At 40.8% G+C, this 17,844-nt stretch overlaps 2 protein-coding genes across 6 annotated transcripts in view; one reads left to right on the top strand and one right to left on the bottom strand.

Annotated features, from left to right (window-relative positions):
• Window positions 1-3,573, top strand: part of LOC148356843 (chloride anion exchanger-like) — a 31,449-nt gene extending 27,876 nt beyond the window's left edge. For all 4 annotated transcript variants that reach the window (XM_088347040.1, XM_088347041.1, XM_088347039.1 and 1 more), the window contains 3 exons: window positions 1,519-1,655; window positions 1,718-1,786; window positions 3,283-3,573. In XM_088347040.1, coding sequence (XP_088203166.1) covers window positions 1,519-1,655; window positions 1,718-1,786; window positions 3,283-3,309 — 233 coding nt within the window. In that variant the 3' untranslated portion in view covers window positions 3,310-3,573. The remainder of the gene's footprint in view (window positions 1-1,518; window positions 1,656-1,717; window positions 1,787-3,282) is intronic.
• A 7,259-nt stretch (window positions 3,574-10,832) lies between these two features.
• ifng1 (interferon gamma 1) lies at window positions 10,833-16,854 on the bottom strand. 2 transcript variants are annotated; one of them, XM_088347277.1, is made up of 4 exons: window positions 16,605-16,854; window positions 15,309-15,383; window positions 13,570-13,827; window positions 10,833-11,116 (listed from the first exon to the last, which is right to left on the bottom strand). In XM_088347277.1, exons 1-4 carry the CDS (start codon window positions 16,728-16,730, stop codon window positions 10,967-10,969), a joined length of 609 nt encoding a protein of 202 aa, XP_088203403.1. In that variant the 5' UTR covers window positions 16,731-16,854; the 3' UTR covers window positions 10,833-10,966. The 2 variants fall into 2 exon arrangements, with proteins under 2 accessions (XP_088203403.1, XP_088203404.1); XM_088347278.1 differs by having other exon boundaries at window positions 15,309-15,380.
• Between the last annotated feature and the right edge of the window lie 990 nt (window positions 16,855-17,844).

Genomic DNA, 17,844 nt, shown 5'->3' with positions numbered 1-17,844 from the left:
ACCTGACATGCATGTTTTTGGAATGTGGGAGGAAACCGGAGTGCCCGGAGGAAACCCATGCAAGCACGAGGAGAACATACAAACTTCGCACAGGAAGTCTGGAGCTGGATTTGAACCCACGCAGGAGGTTCCCATGACAAGAACTGTGCCGCACATGCGCTAACCACTGCTTGAAGGCCTGCACAGAACAAAGATTATTGCAAACTACAGACTATTATGACACCATCCCCTGATCTAAAACCTACATGATGGCAAGGAAAAACTCAAAAACTTCAACATGAGGAAATGAAGAAACCTTAAGAAGGGACCGCACATGAGGACCAGGTGGACCAGGCTGCATTGGATCTTCTAATAACAATTAATACACAGATATCGTCAACAGCAGCTCCCGTGTTATTTTCGATTGTTCTCGATTGTTCTCAGCGCAGGGATGCTGCTGGAAATGTGAATTTCCCTTCGGGGATGAACAAAGTATCTATCTATCTATCTATCTATCTAACAGGAAATATAGGTCATTCATAAGCTATAGAATAGAAGTGCGTTGGAAGCCTGGATTTAAACAGTTCTGTTGTGGTTGCCGATTGAATTTCAGGGGGCAGAGCATTCCACAGCACCGGGGCCCGAATGGAGAACGGTCTCGATCCTGCGGATCTCTTCTTGGCTCTTGTAGACTACAACAATATCAATATTACTACACAGTAAATCTACCAGAGTTAAATCTGCAATGTCAAAGTGTTTCTAGTGTTCTTTTAACAAACGACAGAATAAAAGGGAAGAGAATAACTTTCAGTCTCATCTCATTATCCGTACCGCTTATCCTCATTAGGGTCGCGGGGGGGCTGGAGCCCATCCCAGCCATCTCCGGGCAGTTGGCAGGGGACACCCTGAACTGGTTGCCAGCCAATCGCAGGGCACACAGGGACAGACAACTCATTCGCACCTAGGGACAATTTGGACCGGCCAATCCACCTGAAATGCATGTTTTTGGAACGTGGGAGGAAACCGGAGTGCCCGGAGGAAACCCACGCAAGCACGGGGAGAACATACAAACTCCGCACAGGAAGTCTGGAGCTGGATTTGAACCCACGACAGGTTCCCATGACATGAACTGTGCCGCACAAGCGCTAACCACTGCGCCGCCGTGCTGCCCAATAACTTTCAGTGTTGGTGAAAAAAAGACTTCATATGGGTGTTAAAATATCTCTCTCAAGTATTCATTTTAGAATCAGTATTGGGAGCATGACTAAAAAAATTAATTATTGATAGTCACTACTTAGTTCATTTAGATGAGTGATACTAGTTCTGTAACTATCTAGTAACAAATTCCTATATATACTGACATGGAAACTGCTTCTAAATAGCCACAGCAAACAAACACTAAGCTGAGACACTTCATATCCATTTTGTGTCCGGGTCAAACCACTCCAAGATTTCCTTTTCCATTTCTGGGCACAGTCCAAGCCCTTTTTTTGTCCTGGTTTAGAGTATAACGAGTGGGCCTTTTTCTTTTGCTTTTAGCTTCCATCCTGGCCAAGTTGCACCAGTGCGAATTTTTCGACACCGAAGTGCAGCCGTCCATCTTCTTCGTGACGCTGCACGACGCCGTGTTGCACATCCTGGACAAACGTCCTCAACTTTCTAGCCGCGGTCAAAAGGTGGCAAAAAGAACTTTGTGTTTGGTCTTTGAGAACTTTGACGCTTCATTTCTTAATTTCAGATTTCAACGAAAGTCACGGTCCACAATCCTGCAGGTCTCAGGAGCAGAGAGAGGAATCCAAGCACTGTTGTAAGTGTGCTAGAAAAGCTCCTTTTCGATATGTTGTTGCTATAGAAACTCTTTGCAGCTCCAAAATAAGCTTTGAATTTGGAGAGCAAAAACAACAAACAAACAAAAAACATATGTTTGGAGCTGAAAAATATTAAAAGCCATATAAGGAAGGCAACACATACTGCAAATATCAGGGGTCTCAAACCTAATTGAGTTGGGGACCGACAGAGCTAGGGTCTGGGTGAAGTTGGGCTGAATTGGGTTTCACACAAAAAAGCACTGATAAAAACCCTTCACTCTTCTTAAAAATTGTTTAGAACTAATTTTAAGCAAAAAAAGATCTAAAAATCAAAACATTTTTCAAAATGAATATGAAAATCAATCGATTTAAAAAAAAGGATCCATTATCCCCGTGAGTTACACCTAAAGGGACTATGTGTATTATTTAGTGTCTCCTTATGGGTCAAAAAATATATATGATATTTTTCTTTTGCTTTTGTCCTTTTTGCCCTTTTACCCCTTTTTCTTTTCATTTTTTTCTTCTTTTTCATTCTTTTTCCCTTTCTTCTTCCATTTTTCTTGCTTTGTTTCTTCTTGTTGTTCTTATTTTTTTCTTTTCTTTTTTTATTTCTTCTTACACTTTTTTCTTGTGTTTTTTCCTGTCTTTTATTTCCTTTTTGACTTGAGTTTTTCATTCTTTCGTCCCTTGTTTTCCTTTCTTTTTTTTTCTTCCTTTTTTGTCTTCTTATTTATCTTTTATTCAAAAGTAATAAGGTGCGGTTTGGTGACTTTGAGTCTCCGTGGTTTGTATTCTTCCTCATTCTGCACTCGTTCTCGATTGCATGAGACAAATAACTCTATTGTCTCTCTATTGAATAGAGAAACATCTAGTAAGTAAATAACACACACTGTCCATTTAATTTTCATATTAAGACGGAATTGACACTCGGGTCGCGAGTTTGAGACCCCTGGTCTAAATATCTATAGTCATTGGAAATGTTAGTTTTTGTGGTTTTTGATGGACCCAAATGTAGGAATTAGGAAAATCACAGTACTCCAAAATAATCACAAATAAATAATCAGTAAAGAAACAAACACATGGCTAAAAACAATGATAAAACGGTTTGATTGATAAAATAATAAAACAAACCTCAGAAAGCAGGAAAATGTGAATATGAAAAACGAAGGTCGAAATGAAAATCACCGACACTGAATGCTGTCCCAAAAGACTTTATGACGGCTGAGGTGTGGGGTGATTGGACATGCCTGTCCCAATTACAAATTAAATAGGCGCCCTCTGGTGGACGGCGGCTTCTCAGACCCTAACAGTTTGGATCATTTTTGTCCCCCTACAGAGAACCATATCATTTTCAATTATCAAACATTTTTTAAAAGGGCCAGGGATCCACTAGAGAGCACCAAAGAGCCGCACGCGGCTGCAAAATTTTTGGTTGCTGCTTAACAAAACTAATGTTACAGTCCTCCAAGATGCACACCATATATTTTGCTTGCAGGAATCGGATCCTGAAACCAGATTCTAACTTCAGCGCCATGAGGTTTTCTCCAATATCTCCAACACCAAAGGATACATTTTATTTTCCTTTTTTTTCCTTGCTTTGCAATTTCAGGATAAACTCTTCAGTGCACTTCTACTGTATGCAATGCCTTCCACTTGACAATCTGTAACTGTTTATGTTTTTTTCTACAAACTATGTAGCACTTTGTGGACGTGTCGTAATGGATTTTTATATACTTTTTAGTTGTATATTTTTCAAATGATGAAAATAAATCGAGTTTGGCAACTACTTTGCAATGTTAAAGTCACTGCAGAGTGACATGCACTCACTCTCTGGTTATGAATAACAACCACACTAACCAAGTGTGAGAGAGAGTTCCAAAACTCAAACCACACCTTTAGTCGCAGGCCGAAAATGATAAATGTTTATGGAATACACTAAAACTTTACTTTTAAAAAAAAAAACATAAATATGGATTTAAAACATTCAGGAATATTATTCCAGAATAAACAAACTTAAACATTAAATACCCAAAAGCCAGTTTCTGTAGCCGGGGACCGTCGCGCCAAGGACAGGCGGTGAGCCCATGGGAAGAGGGTCCCACGTCGTCCCTTCGGGCTGTGCCCGGCCGAACCCCGTGGGCAAAGGTCCGGCCACCAGGCGCTCGCCAGCGGACCCCGCCTCCAGGCCTGGCTCCAGAAGAGGGCCCCGGTAACCCGCGTCTGGGCGATGGAAATTGAGGACCAATGTTCTTTCTCGTCATAAGGGGTCTTCTGATCTGCGTTTTGTCTGCCCACTCGCCCCCGACAACATAGCTCCTAGGATCATTGGGACACACAAACTCCTCCACCACGATAAGGTAGCAGATCAAGGAGGAGCCAGTTGAGGTGGCTCGGGCATCTGATTAGGATGCCTCCTGGACAACTCCCTCGGGAGGTGTTCCGGGCATGTCCCACCGGCAGGAGGCCCCGAGGGCGACCCAGGACACGCTGGAGAGACTATGTCTCTCGGCTGGCTTGGGAACGCCTCGGGATCCCGTCGGATGAGCTGAAGGAGGTGGCTGGGGATAGGGACGTCTAGGCTTCCCTTTTAAAGCTGCTGCCCCCGCGACCCGACTTTCGGATAAGCGGAAGATAATGGATGGATGGATGGATGGAAACATTAAATACATTGAAAAACTTTGCTCTCCATAAAAATATAGCCTGTCAAAAGTATACAAATTCAAAATATGAAGAAAACAGATAAATGAATACAATTTGCGCTTTTCACTTTGGGAATTTTGTTTTAGTGAAAAACAAATGCTGGGTCCTCATATTCCATCAACTTTCTGTATCTCCTGATCTGCATTCACGTTTTTCAGCTTACTTTAATGTTTTGTTTTTAGCTACGCATTAGCTCCACAAAGACACACAGGTTTACCGGTAATGTTAGTTAACAAATAAACAGCCTCTCCTCGGTTTTGAAGGGCTCTTTTTTTATCTTTTGCTCGGCCTTTGTGAGGGTTTAGCGTCAGCGTAATCCACAGCAACAGACACCCTGCTTTTCTCCATTTAGCCTTCCGTTACTTCGTGATAGATAGAAGTTCGTCCCTGTGCGTTAAGTCCCTCCTTCCTGACACTAAAGATTCACTATTAGCGCACTTGTCGGTCTTGCTTTTGAACTGGCCGACGTGTTGCTTGTCTGTAGATAGTTTTAAAAGTATCTGTGCTCGTGAGGCTACAGCTAAGTGGATTGATGCAAAAACGTTTTCGGGAAGTCTTGTGGCAGAAGCGGAAGCGCTGCATTGTGGAATCTGTACGTGAAAGTAAATTCTGCAATGGGCGTTTTCTTCTGTTCCACGTCCGCTTCGTCAAAACCAAAATAGGTCTAAACAAGTGATGTACCTCCTTTCTTCCGTGCAAGCTTTGTTTCCTTCTCGTTTGTTGACTCAGGGACTATGTTTACGGGTTCCGCGATGAGACTCAATGAGCTCACATGGTGGGTGCGGCATAGTGTGGTGCTTGCAAACTTTGAATCGTGTTTATTGGCTTGGGCTATTATTAAAACTTGCCTCTGATAGGTCGGCGCTTTTAAAACTCAAACAGTTACAATTGTTGTTGGCTAAAACTCCATCAATCACTACAAAACCTTGAAAAAAACGAAGTGCTTTGCGGTTTCACAACCGCACTACGTCGCATCACGATGTCTGATTAGATTTTGGTTAATCGTGCATCCGCAGCGAGTTGTTTACAAATCGTTAAACAAACGTTCAAACTTCTGACTTCGACTTCGGACTGACTCCCCCATACCTCCCCCATCTTCAATAAAGAGAAAAAGAAAAAGTGAGAAAATAAAATAAAAAAGAAGAAGAGAAAGCTGGAGAGAGAAGAAAAGAAAGTGAAAAAGAGATCAAAAGAAAAAGGGGAAAGGACATACAGAGAGATAGAGAAAGAGGAAGAGAAATTGAAAGAGAGAGAAAAAGAAAGAGGGAAAAGATAAGGCAGAGATAGAGAAAGAAAGAGCCAATAAACAGAGAAAAAAGGAGAGACAGTGAGATCGAGAAAGAGACAAATTGTCTGAAAGAGAGACAGAGAAAAATGAAATAGAGAGCAAACGCAATGTAGCTCCAGTTGCTTTGCGAGTGGAGCCCTGCTTTGTCAACATCAAGTGGACACATTTCAAAGTGCAGCTCATTTTTCTCGTGTGTTTCTCTGAGTGTTGTCCCGCAGGCCGGATAAAAAAACTTAAGTGGGCCTGATCCGCATATTTAACACCTGTGATTTACATTAAAATCGGTTGTTTTTTAAAGATGAGCTTTTTGAGACACTAGGGGGCCTCTTTACTTCATTTCTCACTTCCTTGAGAAGCTGTTTAAATGAGAACTTTATTTCTGGTTAGCACTTATGGAATCCCCCCTCCCCGGCACTGTTTCAGACATGGGGGGGTCTTATGTTTTGCCGAGTTTTCCCGTCACTCATGCCGCTTTTCGTCGTGAGAACATTGACACTTCCACATTTGCATTTCTGAATGCCGCTTCCTGGATAAAACCACCTTGAGAGGGCACAAAATAGTGGGTGTGAATATTTCCACATGCATAATATGATTACGACACAACCAGCCTAAATCTTCCACATGGTCTCGGTGTCTGACCCATTTTTTGGAAATGAAATGGTTTGTTTCCTTTTCGTGCACCCGCCGCTGACTCACAATGAAACAGGGGAGGTGACGAGGGTGGAAGAAAAAGGTTCTCACATTTCTTGTCATGGGTTCCTTTGCGAGGTGGAAGTCACCCACAACACCTTGCAGCAAACGCATGAACTTGCAGAGAGACGCACACAGAAAAAGATGTGGTCATATATTAATTTTACCCGACTAAGCGTTGTCTCAAAACGGGGGTCTTTAAACCTTTATCAAGCTGAGAGCTTTTTTGTTCCTAATTAGTGCAAAGGACATCCAGTTTCAGAAGCAGTCCGTGGGCTTTTCAGCTGGTCTGAGGGGAGCTAGCCACTGGTGTGGTGCAACCGAAAATGAGTGGTACAAAGCCCAGGGAAGACAGCAAAATACGGCGCTTCAAAGAGACCAAAACACACCATCCATCCAGTCTCTGTGCCGCTTATCATCAGTAGGGTCACGGGGGTGCTGGAGCCCATCCCAGCTGTCTTTCGGTAGAAGGCAGGGGAGACCCTGAACTGGTTCCCAGACAGTCACAGATACAGACACTTGACCTGCATTGGCTCCCTGTTAGCTTAAGATGTGATTTTAAGGTTCTGTTGATAGTACCGTATTTTCCGCACTATAAGGCGCACCTAAAAGCCTTTATTTTTTTCAAAAGCTGACCATGCGCCTTATAATACATATACATACTTATTTATGGATCAATATTAAGTCGCAAAGTCTTGCAACTAATGCAGCAGCCGCCGAGTAGATTTTCCCCTGAACGCGAAGTCGTCCGCGGTGTATGCGTGGTTTCATTTACCGGTGTTTCATTGGCTAACCAATGTGTCAATCATCATTTGAATCGATCACTATTGGCTAAAGTTATTCGGAGGTAAAGGGGGCGGATCCTTTTTATCATTTACAGGCTCGCATAGGCTAAAGGGGCAAAACAAAGCCTGCAATTGGCTGAAAAAGATGTGTCAATCATCAGTTGAATCGATCACTATTGGCTAAAGTTATTCGGAGGTAAAGGGGGCGGATCCTTTTTATCATTTATAGGCTGGCATAGGCTAAAGGGGCAAAACAAAGCCTGCAATTGGCCGAAAAAGATGAATGTGAATAGCATGTTGGGTTGACGGCATAGAGGAAACAGTATTTTACTATTCTGTACTGTATTTGTAAATGTTTTACTCTCCAGCATTTACTACACTCAAAGATATAAGAGGACCATGGTTGCACATTATTATTGAACACAACGACTTCGGTGAGCTACTCCGGCTATATATTTTCCCTGTATCTTGTTTCAGACTGAACTCTATGTTTCTGTGATAAGCGGTGCAGATAATGGATGGAATGGAGTGTCTATTTTTAAATTAAACTCAATTCAAAGTGTTTATTGTCATATGCACAGTAAAGTTGCGAGCAAAATTGAAAATAGAAACTAAGGAATGGTTGGCATTTCTTGAATCCCAAGACTTTAACCTTCCGAATAATATTTGGAACGATGCATTTGAGTGACATCGTACGGACACCGCATCCGCACGTGTCTACGACACTTATTTGCTCCTTTGCAAGCTTTTGGAATGTTAATGGTTAATGGGATGGTGTAATAATAGTATGTGGTTTGCAATAATCTGTGGTCGGAACCTGACTTGACTTGACTTTTTTGCTAGTTGTCAGTCATTTTTAACTAGGTACGCATCCTTTCTCTACAATATTTCTTCTGTAAGATAGCCTAAATAGAGAAGTTTGAATGTTTTAGGTATTGCATATTCCAATATTTTCTTTAAAAATAACCATAATTTTTCCCAGTAATCTTGAATTATTGGGCTTGCTTCTAATTTTTTTACCCACTCTTGAAAAACATTTGTATTTTTCTGTGGTGGCCCCGAAACAATGGATCTAGTGATAGTATTAGCAAGCTAACAGCGAGTAGTTCAAGGACTTTTTATATCATGAAGGATTATAAATTAATTGATGTTTTTATATGAAAGGAGCATCACATAGACTTCATTTATGAGTTAAGGGAAGACAATAAAACATTTTTTTCTATGCTGCAGGTTGCATATTATATTTTTCAAGATTCATGTTTGTCTTTACTGTCATTAAAATAAAATGCCAATGACATTTTCCTGGTAACTTAGGTGTGCCACTCAAATTATGAATAAGGTAGGTTCATTTTGTTTGAAACGCTGATCGTGCCTCACCAGGCATGAACGTTAGGGGGTGGGCATATCGTTTCAAATATTGATATTAGCGATACTAAGCGAGTGCTTGTATTGGTTTGAAACTATGGTCCTGGTTTGATACTTTGTTCTTCCAACAATTTTCTCAAAGCATTGTTTCTCTAGGAAGATAGCCCAGCCCTTACCTACCTCACGCAGCGCCCCCTCAGCCACTCTCTTAGTTAAGACTAGATGGTTCACTTTTTGCACCTCTCCCTACCTTGCCTCCTGCTACCTCCTGCCTGCCAGACAGAAGAGAGGGCCAAATCTATGAGCCCACTCATTCCACAAGTTGAAAATAAGAGAGGCAAACAGGAAGCACCGCGCGGTTTAAACTTTTTTTCAACCAAAGAAAAGAACAATGCCACAATGCAAGTGTAATTTGTGTGTTAAAGCGGTTTGCTACTGTGACAACACTGCAAATTTCCATAAACGTATGAAAAAGCTAACCCAGGAGAGAGCAACGAGCTGCAACCAAAAAAAGAAAACTTTAAATCCGTCGTCACGTTGTCATTTTCAAAATGTTGTGCAATGGAAGGTTTTAGAGTTTTCTTGTTCAAATTATTTTACAGTACAGTGGTACCTCTTACAACAAATGCCTCTATAAACGAAGGTTTTAGGTTACGAAGTACGTGAGCAGGAAAATAATGTCTCTACTAGATCGTCTCAAGTTACGCAGTCAAAAATACAGTACACAGCCGCTCCTGAACGTAAACAAACTGGCTAACGCTTAAAATCTGCTCCCAGCATGCTGTTTGTGTCACCGTCACAGTTTAGAGTTCAAAGACGGGGAGAATTTCCGGCAAGATAGCAAGGAAGACACAGCCATCATTCGAACAGCCCAAATTAAAAACATTTTAGTAAAACTCTTGGAATTTGTGGAAAGGAGTCACTCGAGAAAAAGGGGTTGACAAGTCGAGCTATCGCTACATCTGCCTTAAGCAATTCCGAGGGATTGTCTGAAGCCGGCAAAAGCAAACATCATTGGATCAGTTATTCAATAAACGCGAGTTAAAAAGGTAAATTAATATTTTTATTATTTACTTTTTTCTTTGTGCTTTTAAATTGTTTGCCTCTTTTTTAATGCTCATTGTGCTGAAATCTAATTTTAACATCTATTTGTTTCATGTTCTGATGCTCTTTTATAACATCATACTGTACTTTTGCGGGGCTTGGAACTGATTAGCGCATTCACATACAAAATGCGTCTCTACTTACGAAATTTTCAGGTTACGAAGCTACTCCCGGAATGAATTAAATTTTTAAGCACAGGTTCCACTGAATTTGTATTTTAGTCACACTGCTGTTTTTTGGCTTATGTTCTGAAGCAGTTGTGATAGAAATACTATTTTTTTTATAGTGTCAACGTTTGAAATGCAGTTATTTAATATATAAATTAAACATTTTATTGCTTAAAACCTTTTAAGTGTGTTTATTGAAATTCTAAACTAACTCAGGGTGCACGGCAGCTGAGTGGTTAGCGCCTCAGCGGCATGGTTCTGAAGTTCATGGGTTCAAATCCAGCTACCAGCCTTCCTGTGCGGAGTTTGCATGTTCTCCCCCGTGCTTGGGTACATTCTAAAAACATGCATGTTGGGTTAATTGGCCGGTTCAAATTGTCTCTGGGTGTGAATGAACGAGTAAAGTGTCTGTCTCTGTGACTGGCTGGCAACCAGTTCAGGGTCTCCCCTGCCCACTGCCCGAAGATGGCTCCAGCAACCCCGTGACCCTACTGAGGATAAGCGGTGCAGATAATGGATGAATAGATAAACTTACGTAAGGGGGTAAGGGTTTAATATTCAATGATCATGAACTTTTTTTTTTTTGCAAAAACTATGGGTATCGGTTCAGTATCGGTACTACCATGTAATTCCTTGTTTTGGATCGATACCAAAATTCCCAGTATCGCCCACCCCTACTGAACGTCACTGCTTTTATGCGTACATACTGCAAAATTGAGATCGAATTCTGAAGGCTAACTTTACTTCTCCTTTTTGTGTGCCCGACAGCAGCAGCCGGCCGCGATGTCACTTCCTGTCAAACTTCTTGTGAATCGTTTCTCGCAAAACGATTCCTACCACATCGGTGGGTGTTTTCTCTTTTTTCTTCAGAGAAGCGCATGTTTCCCCTCCACTCTGCTCGCTTTCGTTTTACGGTTAAAGTGAGAAGAAAAATGCCAGCAGCTAATAGATTCATACCATGTTTATTACGTGGCAATCAATAAATAGCTTCATCATTCATCACAAATAGAGCTTTAAATATGATCATAAATACACAGGCGCGCTAAATATATGTTTGTGTGCGAATATTCGTCGATTCTGTCAAACGCGATTTCTGAGTTGACGGCGTCGTGGCGTTTGTCTTCGACGCCGTGATGATCCTGCTCGGGCACGCTCTGCCAAGGAGTTGGCCTCTTCATACAGCCAGGGTAATTCCCACAATGCTTTGCTCTGAACCGTCAGGCTGTCCATCTGGGGAAAAGAGAGTACCTGTTAAGTTATTTGCTATTGGAGGAGAATGAAAGTCAAAGGTCACCGCAAGTCACTTGTTAAAGGAAACGTCAAAATGATTAGTTTGTGGAGGGTGATCGGTATCGATGCCTAAGACGTTGACAGATTGGCTTTCCGTCTATTTAAGCTCAGTGCTCTCACTCCTCCTTTGTCAGTCCATCAACGAACCTCTGCCCCGCAAGATGTGGGTTTTGACTCGGTCCTGTTTCCTGTTCGTATTGCCAGTCCGGTATTGTTCCTGATTTTTTTTTTCCTGTTTAAGATCGGTTTCCAGTTTCGTTCCCGTCTATTTTTGTCCTGTTTATTATTCTCTCCAGTTTTCGTTCCCGTCTAGTTTGTCCTGTTTATTTTCGATGTCCTGTTTCATTATCAATCCTGTCCGTCCCGTCCTGTCTGGTATCAACCCCATCTTTCGGATATCTACTCGGGCAATTGGTATCGATCTTGTCAGCCTCTGGCTTCCTATCATTTAATGCCAAACTGCTGCCTAATGTGCATGACTCCCCATTTCCCGTAAAATAAAAGGCTTGTGTGAGAAACCTCACGCGTTTGGGTCCTGATTCTGTTCTGGTTCATGAATATATATACATTTTGTGAACAAATGATAAGTTGATTCTGTTTTTAATATTGACACTAGATCGCTAGAATGCTAGTTTATTGTTTTGACTATTATACCTCACTTTTTTTCATTGTTTTTAGTACGATAAACTGTTTACATCGTTCTCACTATGTGCCAATATTGTTGCTGTTGTTTGATTTCCCCACCCCTTCAAGCGAATCTTTTTTGGTAACCAATGGTTGGTTGGTTGTATCCTTTAACCACTTGGGTAGTAGGGGCACCATTTCCTGTGGTGTGTCTTGGGCAAGTACAGTTCAGGGGAGGGTTTCTAAAAATGGTTGGAATTTCCTATGTGAGGTATGGGCTCTCTCTCCTGTTCTCCTTGCAAGATCACATTTTTTTTATGTCTTCTCTCTTTGATCTCTATTAAACTATAAACTTTCTGATACATATTCTTATTAATTAAAGTCATTATTATTTTAGTAAACATTATTACATTTTCCTTAGATGGCATATGGTCTTGAGAGTTTTCAAGTATTTGTTATTAGTGTCTTAAGATAAACAGGTATGATATATGTTTACAGTATTTAATAGCTAATGTTCAAATTTAATAAAGGATTTAAATTACTATATTATTTGATTTAACTAAAATACTGATCAATATTGATTAGGGTGATGCTAGGGTGTATTATTTTTATTTAATCACAACAGTTTACATTTTTCCAATTTTGTTATTAGTAATAAATTTAAATATAACTGTAAAATATAAAATATTTGATATGATCTTTTCCAATTATTTTAGTGTTTTCATTTGTTAAATAACCTTCATTAACACATGTTCATTCTAAATTAAGGGTGGGAAAACTGCGGCCATACGGCCCACAAAGCTTTTTTTCCGGCCTGCTCAAGAAAAAGGGTTACAGCAAAATAACAATGTCTATGATGGTAAAAAAGAACTACTAATATAAAAGTTGTTTTGGTACCACTATTGTCCCCTGTCAGCCTGGAGAGATTTGGGTACCGCCAGGCTGGACTTGCCCAAGACACACCACAGGAAGTGTTGCCCCAACAACCCTGGTGGTTAGCGATTCGTAAACCGAGGATCGTGAACTTGTCCCCAGTGTCCCTTAGTGTTTGTTTTCTTAAGGTGTTTTTATGTGGTTTGTCAAGATATTTATCAAATGGCATGCACAACTTTCTGATTTTAAGTTCTTTAATGCATGTTATGATATTTATTGCTTAAAAGAGGGGCATAAAAAAATAAAATGAAAATAAAAAGATATATATATATATATATATATATATATATATATATATATATATATATATATATATATATATATATATATATATATATATATATATATAATAATTATTATTATTGTTATTATTATATTTTATTATATTATTTTGAGTGTCTCAAAATATTTTTTATAAAATTAATGATTTTACAAACATGGTACTGTCTGCATAAATGTTCATACGCAAATGAGAACATTTGGATAGGCCTACATTATTTTTTTTCTTATGTATCGTCTAGGTATCAGATTTGAGAACTTGTATCGGTAGATAAAAAAAAAATCTAATCAATCAAACATTCTTCTCTTTTCGACCAAATTTCTACCCACTATGGCCGGCAACTTAAAGGTTTGCCCTCCCCTGTTCTAAATGATCCAAATTTGTTAAATGTATTGTGTATAATAAAATTAAATAACCCTTTAAAGAGTATTGATTTATTTTGAAATTAAATTATGCATCGTTTCACTAGTTGTATGTACAACTTTAAGTTTAAAAAGTGCATGTAATCAATGTCATTTTTGATGACTGAAAACTGAAAATAAGGTCTGTGTCATACCTGAAGGTCTTTAAGCTTGTGCAGCCATTCGAGAAGTTTGTCCTGTGCCTGATAGCGATCCTTCCTCAGATCCTGCACGAGTTTCAGCAGATGATTGAGCTGTGCCCGAGTGTCCACTATCGAGGCAGCGCTGCATTCGATGCTCGGGACGGGCGTAGAGCCGGCGGTAGGCACCGAAGGTCCAGGCAGGTCCTTCAACATGCGCCCAAGCAGCTCCTCATACGTCTGCAGCACCGCCGACATCATCATGGTCCTCGCCTAAAACACGTAGACCAGGGATCACCAGTCTTTTTAGAGCTGAGAGGTACTTTTTGTTACTGATTGGCGCTAAGGCCTACCAATTATTTGACATACTTGTTATTACTGTCATCACCCCTCTTGAGGTATAAGACCAAGGTAGATAGATAGACTATGTCATTACCAGATTGACACATTAGAAATTAAACCAACCACTAAAACATCATCCATCCATCCTTCCATCCATCCATTATCTGCACCACTTTTCCACAGTAGGGTCGCGGGGGTACTGGAGCCCATCCCAGCTGTCTTCAGGCAGTGGGCAGGCGACACCCTGAACTGGTTGCCAGCCAATCGCATGGCACACAGAGACAGACAACTCACTCGCTCATTCACACCTAGGGACAATTCGGAGGGGCCAGTTAACCTCACATGCATGTTTTTGTGGAATGTGGGGAAAATAAGAGTGCCCGGAGGAAACCCACACAAGCTTGAGGAGAACATGCAAACTCCACACAGAAAGGTTCAAGCTCATGATCTAAGAATTGTGCCGCACACGCGCTAACCACTGTGCTGCCGTGCTGCCACTAAAACATCAAGTCAGTCAAAAAATTTACTAGAAAATCGCAATGACTGGTGAGCTATTTTCAGAACCTGTCCGCTAATAAGGTGTTCTAAGGAGGCTACATTGTGCCCGCAGGCACTACGTTGGAGACCCCTGGCATAGACTGTTCAATGGAGTCATTCGACAGATCAGTGTTTCTCAACTGGCTGGTCGCAACCCTTTTCAGTGGCTCATGTGCCTTTGCCTTTTCAAGATAATGATAAGACATTTTTAAAAAAGAACTGAGGAGCAATTACACTCCTTATCTGTAGATGGAGATAATGCCCTGCAAATGGGAGTGGACACCCGCCATTTCACAACATGCTTCGGTTAAATATTAGAGCAAGGCAAATCAGATTTAATCTGGCCTGTGACAATACTGAGAAAGGCTCAGGAGAAAAACAAACGCATCACATCAAACAACAACCTGCAGTTTTAAATATGTCCACTGGATGTTGCCAAAGCCAGGCGCCACTCCAGTTCACCCGACTTAGGAATATGACTGCAATAGTGGGAATTAATGCAATTGCTTTTTTGCTTTCGCTTTTCTTTTTTACAAATTTGAAATTGATAAACCCTACAAAAGAGGAAATCTTAGGGAAGGGAAAAATATATCAAGGAAAAAATAACAAAAAAAAAAATCATAATCAAATCCTACATCCTTGAATTATAATTTAATTGTGAGCCTCTGAAAAGCCCCTCAGCCCTCCGGCTATGCCATTCATTCATGTAGCCCCCGTAAGAATGTTTTTTCTACCATGTAAAAAAATGAGTTTAACACCCCTGTGCTAGACAATACAGCGACATCTAATGGTCCGATATGACACAGTGTCCCTTTAAATTTGTCATGTTAGCCGCCACAAGTTGAAGAAAAGCTAGGCGAACGATGAATTTTTACCTCCACTTTGGTGGCTAGCACATCTCTGGAGAAGATGGGGTGACCGTTGAAACGTTCTTTGGCTGGAATCGTCTGCTAACACAAAAGTGTAACACACAAACACACACAAAAACACACTTATTATAAAGTTTTCGGACATTTAAAGACGTTTAAAGAGTGTTTTTGTCCACCAGTGTTGGGAGTTCCTTTGTACCGTGTTCCTGGAACGCAATTACTTTTTTCGGTAACGAGAACTGTAACACGTTATTATTAACATTTTGTAACTCATCTGCTGTTACAACATGGTGCCTGACACCGTTACTCTTATAAAAGCAGATCATGGTTTACAAAAGCTTCTGTTCTTTGACGGCGGCTCCTTCGCTCACGTGATAATATGCAACCCTCTTTATATCTACCGTAACGTTACAGTGGCGCCGTCTCGAGTACAGAGTCCAAGGATGCGTTATTTCTCCTTACTGATATTCTCCCTACCGTATATACTCACATCCAAACTGTATTTACAACTGTAAAATAAAATACTGAAATCAGAGGGTCAGTTTATATGCATGTATCTGGTTGTGTGTGAACAGTAGCGAATGGTAGGCAGCAAGTGGGGAGAGGGTGTGGCTTATACAGAAACAACGAAAATAAAAGGGCAAACGTGAATGTAGAATTTTCAGTGCCAGGCGCTGAATTTTGGTCTTTTTACTTTTTTGCATAACACTATTCATCCACCCATTATCCGCGCCACTTATCCTCACTAGTGCTGGAGCCCATCAGAGCCATCTTTGGGCAGTGGGTAGGCAACACCTAGGTACAATTCACACCTAGGTACAATTTGGACCGGCCAATTAACCTGACATGCATGTTTTTGGGAATATTGGAGTTCACCGGAGAACATGCAAACTCCTCAAAGTTAGGCTGGAGTTGATCCTCTGATCTCAGATCTTTGCCGCAGACATGCTAACCGCTTATCCGCCGTGCCACCTTGCATAGTACTATGGCTAGAGAAAAGAAGAAAACCTCTTGGACATTACCAAGAAGTGGTGATGGAAATCTTTGTGTGGTTTGAAGACAAAAAAAAATATAATGGACATGGAGTGTCTCAGTTTTTCGAGCTCTCATGATTGCACAAACCAGGAAATATGAGGCCTTCTATGCTCCCACATGTTTTCTTGTATTTATTTTACAATATGGCTATTTTTAAGCAGTTTTAGGGGGTCAGGTTATACGCTGTAATTTTAAAATAAAGTCACTAGTAACTGCGACTACTTTCAGTAACTCGCCCAACACCGGTGTCCACGTGCGCGTACTCACATAAAGCTGCAGTAGGCCTTGTATGGCTTTGTTCATCTTCACTTCATCTTCATCTGGAGAAGTCCTGACGCGACCAACACTCAAGTAGACGCACACACCGAGCATCGCTCTCGCCATGGCAACCATCTTCAACGCAACTCTCGAGCGTGCGGGTTCGATTCCCAAACGGGGTCCCAAATCGTTGCCGGCGTGGATGCGAAGATATGTGGACTCGACAGCAAAGTCTCGCGTTTAAAAGACCACAGGCAGACACAAGTTGTCGTGATGATTTAAGTGTGAAAATGTGGTTGAGAATTTCCTTTAATGCACCAGAGTTTACAGATGACAAGGTGAGAGGACCACCCCCCCACCACCACCCACACACACAAAGAAAACTGACCCACACAATGCACAATTGCGTGAGTGTGTCTGCGTGATGGAATGGAAACGAAAAGGAAATCACGAGGTCAGAGGTACATCTTTTGAATTTCTTGAACTGGAGAAATTCCAGATGAATGGAAACCACGTGACTGGAAAACAATAAATAGTTACAGTTACTAGTTACTGAATTCAAAATAGGAATTTAGTTACTCCACAAATCAATGACACTATAAACTATACTTTGAAAGTAATTGTCAGGTTAGAAATTACAACATATACTCACTTAGAGCCAACCCCCTAAAACTGCTTTAAAATAACCACATCCAAAAAAAAGAAGAAAACATGTACACCACCTGCGGTAAATCCTTTAGATATCTTGGCTTGTGCAATCATTTGAGCTTGCAAAATGACACTCGGGGAGAGACACTCCATGTCCATTTTGTCTCAATATCTGGGAAAAGCCCAAGACATTTTCTTTTTTCCTACATGCATGGTGTATTGTGAAACTATATTTACACATAAAAGACCAAAATTCAGCGCACTTCTACCGTAAATTCTGTGCTTATGTTTTCCCTATTGACTGTGTTGGTTTTTTCCTCCTGCATATACCACACTCCCATCACCACGTACTGCCTACCATTTTCTATCAAAGTGACACACAACCAAACATGTGCATAAAAGCTGACTTCCTGGTTTCAGTATTTCATTCTACAGCTGTAAATTCAGCTTGGACGCGAGTATTCACAAAAGGAGAATATCTCCATGAGGAGAAATTCTGCATACTCTGTGCTATTTATTTTCATTTTATAGGTCGAAATATAAACACCGGATTGAAGGATACACAAGTGAAGCAAGAGTACTCAACAATCCGAGGACACTT

The sequence above is a fragment of the Urocampus carinirostris genome, chromosome 11 (genome assembly GCF_059441175.1).
Source record: "Urocampus carinirostris isolate Australia breed hairy pipefish chromosome 11, RoL_Ucar_1.0, whole genome shotgun sequence".
NCBI lineage: Eukaryota > Metazoa > Chordata > Actinopteri > Syngnathiformes > Syngnathidae > Urocampus > Urocampus carinirostris.
This window is presented reverse-complemented; position numbering and strand designations above follow the sequence as displayed.